The sequence below is a fragment of the Globicephala melas genome, chromosome 20 (assembly GCF_963455315.2).
Source record: "Globicephala melas chromosome 20, mGloMel1.2, whole genome shotgun sequence".
Classification (NCBI taxonomy): Eukaryota; Metazoa; Chordata; class Mammalia; order Artiodactyla; family Delphinidae; genus Globicephala; species Globicephala melas.
In genome coordinates this window covers 47999305-48011350 of record NC_083333.1, presented here as the reverse complement: position 1 = coordinate 48011350, position 12046 = coordinate 47999305, and the positions used below count along the sequence as shown (strand labels likewise).

At 37.3% G+C, this 12046-nt stretch overlaps 1 protein-coding gene across 2 annotated transcripts in view; it reads left to right on the top strand.

Moving 5' to 3' along the window:
• USP32 (ubiquitin specific peptidase 32) overlaps positions 1 to 12046 on the top strand; it is a 198092-nt gene that overhangs the window by 170414 nt on the left and 15632 nt on the right. For both annotated transcript variants that reach the window (XM_030881837.2, XM_030881838.3), the window contains exons 23-27: positions 233 to 407; positions 951 to 1102; positions 2384 to 2495; positions 3764 to 3975; positions 9207 to 9391. In XM_030881837.2, the coding sequence (XP_030737697.1) occupies positions 233 to 407; positions 951 to 1102; positions 2384 to 2495; positions 3764 to 3975; positions 9207 to 9391 (836 nt within the window). The remainder of the gene's footprint in view (positions 1 to 232; positions 408 to 950; positions 1103 to 2383; positions 2496 to 3763; positions 3976 to 9206; positions 9392 to 12046) is intronic.

Here is a 12046-nt window from a genome sequence, read left to right as displayed (position 1 = left end):
TTGGCAGCTCTTCTGTGTTACCACTGTTGCCAGAATTCTTGAAGTATTTTATGTATTTCTCTACTATCTCAGTAGACAGTATATTTTAAATTACATATCTGACTTGTAAATTTGTAGGCATGAAGCTTTTATTTTTTAAGGATTATATTCTTGACATTTAGATCTAATATATTTAACCATTTTCTTTGAATTTGGGGAGATAAAAAATTTCTCTAATCATTTTTCTTGCTAGGCCTGGGACAACCATCTGAGGAGAAATAGATCAATAGTTGTGGATTTGTTCCATGGGCAGCTAAGGTCCCAAGTCAAATGCAAGACATGTGGGCATATAAGTGTCCGATTTGACCCTTTCAATTTTTTGTCTTTGCCACTACCGATGGACAGTTATATGCACTTAGAAATAACAGGTGGGTCGCAAAGTTATGAAAAATTATTTAATTCCATTGTCTTTTACCTTATTCAAGCAGCCTGAATTTGTAAGTATAGTCATTTGTGTATAATGCGTTCTCATAAAGATTGGTAGTCAGCATGTTATAATTTTTTTTTTTAATTTTATTGGTGTTAGTTGGTTTACAGTGTTGTGAGCATGTTACAATTTAACAGTCTAATTTCAGGCATGATTTGAGGTTTGAAAGACTTGGAATATGGGTCCATTTTTGTGCCCATTGAGTCTTCTGTCAGTTTCAAATGTGCCAGGAACTCTCTTTAAAATCTTGCAAAGCCACTCACACTTCTGTATCAGATGAATATTCAAAAAATAATGATTTTACTTAAGATTATCTTTAAGCACCATCTGTCGTAGTGTTTACATATAAAATTAAAATTCTAGACTGAAATGTTTGCTATTTCCAAGTCTCTCTCTCTCACACACACACACACACACACACACAGTGTAAAGCTTTCAATGAAACCTGAATTTTACTGGTAAAAAAATCTTTTCTCTTTACTAGTTATTACGTTGGATGGTACTACCCCTGTACGGTATGGACTAAGACTGAATATGGATGAAAAGTACACAGGTTTAAAAAAACAGCTGAGCGATCTCTGTGGACTTAAATCAGAACAAATCCTTCTTGCAGAAGTACATGGTTCCAACATAAAGGTGATATTAGCTGTTCTTTTTAGGAAACTCTTGATTCCATCCTTCAAAGATCACAGTTTTCTCAATTAATTATTGTGTCAAATGACCAAGGGAGATAATAAAACACAACAAAAACTGGAAAAAAATTTGTGAAGTTTTTCGTTCTGGAAGAAACTTAAAAGAGTTGTCTACCAGGGGCTTCCCTGGTGGTGCAGTGGTTGAGAGTCCGCATGCCGATGCAGGGGATGCGGGTTCGTGCCCCGGTCCGGGAGGATCCCACATTCCGCAGAGCGGCTGGGCCCGTGAGCCATGGCCGCTGAGCCTGCGCGTCCGGAGCCTGTGCTCCACAACAGGAGAGGCCACAACAGTGAGAGGCCCGCGTACCGCAAAAAAAAAAAAAAAAAAAAAAAAGAGTTGTCTACGAGAATAAAAGAGTAATAATGACGGTGGTGTTTTTTTTATTTATTTATTTTTGGCCACATTGCATGGCATGCAGGATCTTAGTTCCCCTACAAGGGATCGAACCCGTGTCCCCTGCGGTGGAAGCACAGAGTCTTAACCATTGGACCACCAGGGAAGTCCCAATGGTGGTATTTTTAAAGAAGGGAAATATGTAAGCCCAAAGCTACCTATATGGAGTGATCTAGCTGTGTCACTACAGTCTAGATTTACCCCCAGTGACTGCTGCTGCTACATCTAACAGCTCTTCTGTATTACCACTATTGCTAGAATTCTTAAAGTATTTTATATATGTACAAATGTGTTCTTTTAGTACTTATTTATGAATATATATACCTGGCCTTTCAACACACTAAGAAATTAAAGAGTAAAGACAAAGTGACACAAATCACTTCTTGCATACCAGCTGGAGAAACAAGAAATTTAATAAATATATTGCCTACCCTAAATTGAGCTCCTACCACTGGTATTATTTATATTCATCTTTGGGATTTCTGAACAAACTCCCACCTCTTTGACATTTTTTTTCATACGTAATGCGGAGGTGAGATCTCTCTGGGGATTTTGGGTTTAGATTCTTGAAATGATGGACAAAACTTAAGAAGTCAGTTATACACATCATACTGCCCTCCTATGAAAGGGGATAATGGTTTTGTCAGGAAGGTTAGTTTTCACTTAGTTTATCAAGCTTTCATTTATAGTTATTTTAGAAAAATTATTCGGACATCTTATTTGTTTTACTGATAAAAGGATCTAAGACATTTGCTTCAGATCTATCAGAGGGATGATTCTCCATTTTATCTGAAACATCTCCCCCTTCTCATCTTGCCTCTTTTTCTATAGAATTTCCCTCAGGACAACCAGAAAGTACGACTCTCAGTGAGTGGATTTTTGTGTGCATTTGAAATTCCCGTCCCTGGATCTCCAATTTCAGCTTCTAGTCCAGTACAGACAGGTAAGATAGAACTAGAGCTCCTTCTCATGATTTTAGCTTTGAATAACAGTCTAAGGGTTGTCATCCTTTTTAGGCTTTTGTTTAGGCTAAAAATATTAGAGCAAAAGAATTTTGGAGCCTGAAGGAAACCTTGGTGATCATTTATCTCAAATCCTCATTTTATAGGTGAGGAACCTAAAATTCAGAGAACCTAAGTTAGATAGGTAGTTACTAGCTAAATCTACCACTGGAATTCAGATGTCCTTTAACTCTTTTATCTAATATTAACATGGTAACAGATGGTATGAGAGAAATGTACTATCAGAAAACAAAATAATAAATTTGACTAAAAAGGAATCTGTTTATCTAATATTGCCTGTGATTTAATATGGTCATCCAATGAGTCTTTTTGGCCATTAGTGGGGTTTGTCTCCTCTTTATACTGTTGCCAGTTAGATTCGTTCCCCAACTATAACATGCTTCAGAGAGAATGAGGCTCCTCTCATTGGCACTCAGTAGATAGTACTGATGGTTGGGTTGGTGGATGATTTAACATTGCTTTTTGGTTATCATCACTGTCCAATAGAACTCTCTGCAATGAGGAAAACTTCCTGTAATCTTTGCCATCCAATAGAGTTATCTACTAGTCACATGGACTGTTTAGCACTTGAAATGTGGCTAGTCAAAGGGAGGAAATGCACTTTTAATTTAATTTTAATTTAAAAAGCAGCGACTTTCATCAGTTGTAACAAATGTTTCACTCTGGTGGGGCAGGTTGCTACTGGGGGAGGCTGTGCTGGGTGGGGGCAGGCAGCAGGTGGGAAATCTCTACCTTGCTCTTTATTTTACTGAGTCTAAAACTGCCCTAAAAAATAGTCTTTTTTAAAAGTTAAACAATTTTTTAAAAACCCATCATCTGGCTTGGGACTACCGTCTTAGAACATTTCTAGAAGAATGGAGAAATGAATTTTTAGAGGAGAGGAAAAAGAAAAGCAGTAGAACTGTTTTTGTGCCACAACACAGTACTAATAAAGATTGTTGGAAAAATTCTACTTACTCTTTCTATCAGCTACTCATGCTTTGTCATTTAGTCAGAAGTGTGAGTTATCGAGGTAAAATCTGAAGTTAAAATCTTCCAGTTAATCTAGAATTATCATTTGACCTATGATTCCTCCCTGTCCTCTGTTAAAAGAGAGTGTCAGTGGTCTGGGCTCCAGCGATATTTGAGAAAAGAGCAAAGATAAAGGTACCACAGACTTGTAATGCTATACTTATCTTTGAATTTGTAGATTTCTCCTCTTCCCCATCTACAAATGGAATGTTCACCCTAACCACCAATGGGGACCTGCCTCGATCCATATTCATCCCCAATGGAATGCCAAACACTGTTGTGCCATGTGGAACTGAGAAAAACTTCACAAATGGAATGGTGAATGGTCATATGCCATCTCTTCCTGACAGTTCCTTTACAGGCTACATCATTGCAGTCCACCGAAAAATGGTTAGTTTAATGTTAGGCAAGTTACTGCTGGTCTTGCCAGTGTTATTTATGAAACAGCCATTTTCTGTCTTTGCAGCATCTTCAGTGTGTGCACTTTCAATGTGTTATGTTCTAAGTGATTGCAGCCAGGATTTAATATCACACATGACGGCCTACGTATGAAATGACATTCCTCACTCATGTATCAAGCAGCAACAGGAGAGCTGGTGCATCTGAATATAGTACTACTGTCTTTAAAAAGTTTGTGGCTCCTATATGTTCATGTTGCCACGTACATCTTCTCCGCCATATAAGTGTAGATGCCTTTGGGGAGAAGGTTTTGTTTGTTTGTTTTGGAGGGAGAAACAAGAAGATTCTTGGGCAAGACAAGTTGTTTCCTAGGACTGCTGTAACAAATTACCACAAACTTGGTGGCTTAAAACAACAGAAATTAATTCTTTCACAGTTCTGAAGGCCAGAAGTCTGACATCAAGGCATCAACAGGGTTGTGCCCCCTCCATAGGTTTTAGGAGAGAATCCTTCTTGCCTCTTCCAACTTGTACAGGCATTCCTTAGCTTGTGGCTGTATAACTCCAATCTCTGCATCTGTCTTGGCCTTCTTCTCCTTCTTCCTCTGCCTTTCACTGATAAGAACAATTGTCATAGGATTTAGGGGCCATCCAAATAATCCAGGATGATATCTCAATTAATTACATATGCAAAAACCCTTTTGCCATATAAGGTCATATTCGTAAGTTCTTGGAGTTAGGATGTGACATATCTTTTTGGGGACCACCAAAATTCACTACAGAAATCATTTATCATAAAATTATCATTTATTCAAAAAACTAAGTACCAAGAAAAAAATTAAATACCTGGAAATAAACTTTACAAAAAATATACAAGGTATCTGTATAGAAAACAATAAAATATTATTGCTAGAAATTAAAGAAGACTCAGATGTTTGAAGGAACAGACTGTGTTCATGGATTAGAAGACTCAGTATTTCAAACATATCCGTTCTCCACAAACAAATCTACAGATTCAATGCACAATCCCAATAAAAATGCATACTCTGTATGTGTATGCTTGTGTGTGTATAAATTGATAAGCTGATTCTAATATATGGAAGCACAAAGCACTAAAATAACCAAGACAGTCTTGAAGAAGAACAAAACATGAAGAATTGAGCTACCAGATATAATGATTTTATAAAGCAATGATACTTGAGACATTGTGATATTGGTGTGAGAAAAGGCAAATAGACCAATGAAATAAAATAGAGAGCCCAGAAACAGGGCTCTGTTATGTATGAACACTTGATTTATAACAAAGATGGCATTACAGAGCAGTGGAAGACAGTTTTCTCGGTAAATTGTGCTGGGATAATTGAATAGCCATATGAAACTTGACACACCTACCTCTCACCACATAAAAATCAATTCCAGGTGGACTGCAGAATTAAATATGAAGGAAAAGCAGACCCTAGAAGATAATAAACGTGAATATATTCATGACCTTGGTTTAGAGAAAAAGATTCTTGAACAGGACACAGAAAGCACTAACCATAAAAGAAAAGATAAATTGTACATCATTAAAATTATGAACTTCGGTTTCATCAAAAGACATCACTAAGAAAGTAAAAGGCAAGCCTAGGAGTAGAAGATGTTTGTAACTCATATAACCAACAAAAAGGCTCAATCCAGAAAATATAAAGGACTCCTATAAGTCACTAAGAAAAAACAATTCAATAAAAAAATGGCTAATACTTAAATAGGCACATCACAGAAAGGATATCTAAATCGCCAATAATCATATGAAAAAGTGATCAGCCACACTGCTAATTAGGGAAATGCAAATTAAAATCACATTATGAAGACTTCTCTGGTGGCGCAGTGGTTAAGAATCCGCCTGCCAACGCAGGGGACATGGGTTTGAGCCCTGGTCCGGGAAGATCCCACATGCCGTGGAGCAACTAAGCCCGTGCGCCACAACTACTGAGCCTGAGCTCTAGAACCCGTGCACCACAACTACTGAGCCCACGTGCCACAACTACTGAAGCCCACGGCCTAGAGCCTTTGCTCCACAACAAGAGAAGCCACCACAATGAGAAGCCCGCGCACCACAATGAAGAGTAGCCTGCACTCTCCGCAACTAGAGAAGACCACGTGCAGCAACGAAGACCCAAGGCAACCAAAAATAAATATTTTTTTTAAAAAACCCACATTACAATATCACTGCACACCCACCAGAATAACTATCATTATTAAACAGGTTGACAGTGTTGGTAAGAATAATTGAGCAACAGGAAATCTCATACACTGCTGATGAGAGTGTACATTAATACGGCTACTTGTAAAAATAGTTTTCTAATTAAAGATAAGTAATTTCACTATTCCATTTTGTGTTTTTATGAAAACACAAAATAAAACCACTAAATGTCCATTAGTAGTAGAAAGGATAAGGAAATTGAGACATGGTCATATAATAGAATATTATACAGCAATGAAAATAAATGAATTTTTAGTTATACCCAACATAAATGAATCTCATAAACATAATGTGGGAAAGAAACCAGACACAAAAGAAATACCAATAATATGATTCTATTTATAAATAAAAACTTTAAAGACAGGGAAAATGAAATTTTCTGTTTATGCGTAGGGTATAAAATGATAAAGAAAAGCAAAGAATTGATTACCATAAAATTGAGAAAAACTGTTACCGTTAGGAGGAAGGAAGAATTTGTGATTGGGAGGAAGCAAGAGGAAGGCTCTGGAGTGCTGGCTGAATTGTTTCTTGACCTGACTGGTGATTACACAACTATTTGCTTTGTGATAATTCTTTGAAATGTATATTTTCCCTCCTTTGAATCAGTAACTCCCGAGTTAAAGTGATTTTCTGACCATGTGAATGATGTTCTATGGAACATATTCTAAACAGGATTGTATGAGTGGACATCCTAGAGAATTAAGGGATATATTTGTGTCTTGGAATTTTGTTTAAGCACAGCTCCAACAGGTCCCATCAGCTAAAATAATTGGGGTGATTCATTTATTTCCCCATGTCTTTTTTAACGGAGCATTATCAGATTATATATTAAGAACACTGACGTATTTTTAATCTTTCTTAGAAAACAGCTCTCTTCATTTATCATGTATATGTTACATAAAGTGCTTGTAAGTGCTAAAGCATTATATATAGGTTTTTGTAATTATTGGACCATAAAGCCATATTGTCAGCTCGAAATTTTCACCTTTTAACCAGTTCCCTGTTTCCAGTTTCCTTCATGATCTAGCAGCTTCTTTGGGGAATGCCTAAAATTGATTTTACCATCTGTCCCAAGTCAACTCCCTTTTCCCATTATTGATGTGAAAGGCAACACCGTTCTTCCATGCTAAAGGCTAAAGCCTAGAAGTGTTCTTAGATTTTTTTCCCCTTTTCTTCTAAAACCCTATATTCAGTGTATCATTATGCCTTTTAATTTCTTCTTTCAAAATACTACTTGAATTTACCATTTTTCGTCATTTTCATTGCCACCTTCTTCTTTCAGACCCTTTGATCTCATGGTTGACTTACTTTGAAAGTATTTTTCTTCTACTCCCTTCTACAAGATAGAAAAAGAAGGGGAATAAGGCAAGGTAACATAGGCAAGAATATTCAGAGACTAAAGGGAGAAATAGTGTTGTGTTGACACAACAACTAAAGGGAAGTCAGTTTCAAAAAAAAATTAAGAAAGAAAGACGTGGTTACGTAGGCCAGAGACATCAAAAAGAATGAAAACTGAGAAGTTGGGCTGTGTAACCAAGTAAAGAAATAGGGCAAGAACTTAGCACAGTTAGGTCAAGTGAGTTTTTTCAGATTAGAGAAAAAGTTGTTAGGAGAGGACAAAAGGAAAATTCCTGATGCAGTAAAGCTGGGAGCATTATCCCATTAGGAACTGAGCAGGTATGGGCCACAGGGCCCTGGGAGAAGTTACCTTCAAGAGGATGAAAATTGTGTGGGTTTAGAAGAGAAATACAGGGACTTCCCTGGTGACACAGCGGTTAAGAATCCACCTGACAAGGCAGGGGACACGGGTTCGAACCCTGGTCCAGGAAGACCCCACATGCAGCAGAGCAATTAAGCCCGTACACCACAACTACTGAGTCCACGTGCCACAGCTACTGAAGCCCACGCACCTAGAGCCCATGCTCTGCAACAAGAGAAGCCACCACAATGAGAAGCCTGCGCACCGCAATGAAGAGTAGCCCCCACTCGCTGCAACTAGAGAAAGCCTGCGCGCGGCAACGAAGACCCAACGCAGCCAAAAATAAATAAATTAATTTTTTAAAAAAAGAAGAGAAATACACTGAGAAGAGTAAAGAAATAGTTGCTTAAATGACCTCATTTATTTAGTAAAATAAGTCATCTACCAGGAGTTGGAGTGGAAGAAAAGTAGAAGTTTTAGAAGAGAAAAACTCATCTAAGTTTTTTGATTTTTAAAAAATAGTTCTGAACCCTGTCCACATTTCTGTGGGTCTTATAATAATATAACTACCAACACATGAAATGGGGTCTTAAAATCATGTACTTAGCTAATCTTAAGTGAATAATGGCAAAACAAAATACTTGAGGATCTGAAATAAGAGAGTCTTTTCACTTAGAAACTAGTGGGTTTATAAGTTGTTGGCTTAGCTTCTCTACTATATAAAGACCAAACTTAAAGAATTAAATGTCCAAGCGCTCATCAGCTTTTTTGAGTAATCCTGCAACTCCCAGCAACCTTTCTATTATACTGAACTTTTGTTTTAAGCCATCATTTCCAAGCTAATTCTGTGCAGTATCTCCATGTTAAGAAATGATAAAAATCTCCTTTAACATACTCAAAGCAAACGTTTTAAAAGTTTACCTTACTTTTATTCTATCATGTAATTAAGAATATGATTTTTAATTTTTTTACATATGATTCAGTGTGTGTGAGAAATATTTATCAGAGAAAAACTACGCAGTTTGAAAATATTAAATGCTGAAAACCCAAGTTTGATAGAGAGCAACTCTGAAATTGGCAATACCTCAACCTTTTAGTGATTCCACTTTGAATAACCATTCTCTTCATATTAATAAAAGATGGTCCTATAAATAAAGAGAAGTGTGATAGCGACTAAGTTGAAAATGGTAGTGATGCCTGTTTTTGGCAGTCTTAGAAGAATGAAAGGGAGGAATCAGAGGCCTATCTTCTCCGCTCTTCCTTCTCTTGTTTGTACATACAGATGAGGACAGAACTGTATTTCCTGTCATCTCAGAAGAATCGCCCCAGCCTTTTCGGAATGCCTCTGATTGTTCCATGTACTGCGCATACCCGGAAGAAAGACCTGTATGATGCAGTTTGGATTCAAGTATCTCGATTAGCCAGCCCACTCCCACCTCAGGAAGCTAGTAATCATGCGCAAGATTGGTGAGTTTCAGGGCATCTTCCTAGATCTTTGGTTTCCAAATGTAGAAGAAGAATTTATGTGAATTCTGTGTGATTTATAGGACCCATTCCATGTCAGGTTAATCACTCCTTGAAGAACCATCCAGAGAACATACAGTTCAACCATTTGGTTTGGTCTTTTGAGTAGGAGAGACTGTACGCCTTCCTTTCATCACCTAGACATTCCAGTGTCTAATAATTGTATTCTCTGATCTCTTACCTAAATTTTTTCAGCTAGTATTTTATATGCTTCAGGTAATATCCTTGGCTTCTATTACTACAAAAGTAGAGAGTATGAATTCACCAGGAAATTTGCATCATCTCAACCCTCTGAAATTCCAAATGGGAGCAGTATCTATACGTGCATATCTATACATGAACTCTGAAAAAGTCTCATGCCATAACAATGATTCAGTTGGATTATCTCCCTACCATGTCATTTTAACATGGAGTAATTTCATAAGTCTTGGTAAAGAAAATAAGCATCTTCTGGTTTTTTTTCCATTCCTCTTACCACTGTTCTATTGGATTAGTAAATGTATTTACTTCTAATAATCTTTGGGATTGTGTTGCCTTTTATATCTCATTTGAATTGAAGATCATTTTCTTGTTATCATGGTACAAGTGGGAGTTTTGCTTCTGTGTTAACTGAGTAAAGAAATTATTTTTGCAGATAGGTTATTTGTTATGCTATGAGGGTCTTTTGATAATTAGGATATGGCTTAAGGTAAATAAATTTTAAAGGAAAAGTACAAATAATAGATAAGTGATTTAATTGATGAATGTTGTGTTTAGTAAAAATGATAATAGGGCAAGATTAAATTTGAAGTGAAAATCTAATCTAGCTTCTAGATGAGGACTTTTCCCAGGGCTTGCTAATGAATCAGATATAGAGTATGAGGGGAGGAGGAATCCAAGCTAGATTTTCAGCCTGAACAATTGTTTGTGAATGCTGATACCATTTAATGAAATGAGGAAGACTGGAGAAGGAGTAGGTTTTGGCAAGCAATGATAGGAATCAAGCTAAATTCAAGATCTGTGTTATATTTTCAAGTGGGAGATAGACTTAAGGTCTTTCCAGGAGGTATAAATATAGGTTTCATCAGCAAATAGTTGGTATTTAAAGCCCTGAGACCAGTTGATATTATTTAGATAGTAAGAGAAAAGATGCCTAAGATCTAATTCCTGATGCATTCCAGCATTTAGAGGCTGAATAATGGAGGGAGAGACAACAAAGGAGATTCAGAAGGAACAGCCAGTGAAGTAAGAAGAAAACCAGGAGTGAGTAGTGTCCCAGAAGTTAAGTGAAGATAGTGTTTAAGGGAGGACTGGTCAGATTAAGAGAAGGACTGGGAATTGACCACTGGATTTGATAAAATGGCAGTCTTTGGTGACCTTGCAAAAGCTGTCTTAGTGGAGTGGTGTAGATGAAGACACAGAGGTTAGGGCTTCCCTGGTGGTGCAGTGGTTGAGAGTCTGCCTGCCGATGCAGGGGACACGGGTTCGTGACCCGGTCTGGGAGGATCCCACATGCCGCGGAGCGGCTGGGCCCGTGGGCCATGGCCGCTGAGCCTGGGCATCCGGAGCCTGTGCTCCACAGCGGGAGAGGCCACAACAGTGAGAGGCCCACATACCGCCAAAAAAAAAAAAAAAAAAGACACAGAGGTTAGAGTAGGTTAAAGAGAAGATGGTCCTACAGACATTAAAAGAATAATAAGGGCTTATCTTTTAGAGATAACACAGTGAAATATTTATGGATGAAAATGATAAAATGCCTCTGATTTTCTTCAAAAGTATCTAGTGAGTCACAGTAGCCAAGAGGTGGAAACAACCCAGAAGTCCATCAAGAGATGAATGGATAAACAAAATGTGGTATATACATACAGTGGAGTATTATTCAGCCATAAAAAGGAATGGAGTTCTGATACATACTACAACATGGATGAGCCTTGAAGACATTACACTCAGTGAAATAAGCTAGACACAAAAGGACAAATATTTGTATGATTCCACTTTTATGAGGTGTATCTCGAATAGGCAAGTTTATAGACAGAAAGTAGATTAGAGGTTAACAAGGTCTGGGGGGAGGGGAATTTATTATTGCTTAATGGATAGAGTTTCTGTTTGAGAAGATAAAAAGGTTCTGGAGCTGGGTGGTAGTGATAATTGCACAACATTGTGAATGTACCTAATGCCTCTGAGTTGTACACTTAAAATGATTAAATAGTAAATTTTATGTATATTGTACCACATTTTTAAAAAATGGAATAAAAGAATCTAGTGGGGCTAGGTAAGGGTATAGATGAAATAAGAGTGGCCAAGAGTCGATGATTAATTGTAGTTGGGTGCTGTTCATTGTACAGTTCTCTACTTTTCTGAGTATTCATGTCAATAAATTTGAAAATTTAGATTAAATGGACAAATTCCTGGAATTGAGGATCCATGCAGAAGATGATTAGTTTGAGGGACAGTGGATAAGGAGGAAAGTGAGGATTTGAGGGCAGTGATTGGAGGTTTATGTTGGGTCAAAGAATTGTTAGAGTAGTGATACTTGAATAAGTGATCCAAGAAGATAGGAAATGTTTGTTTCAAAGTAGGATGTTTGGAATTGAGATTTTTGGAGATGGTAAAGACCTT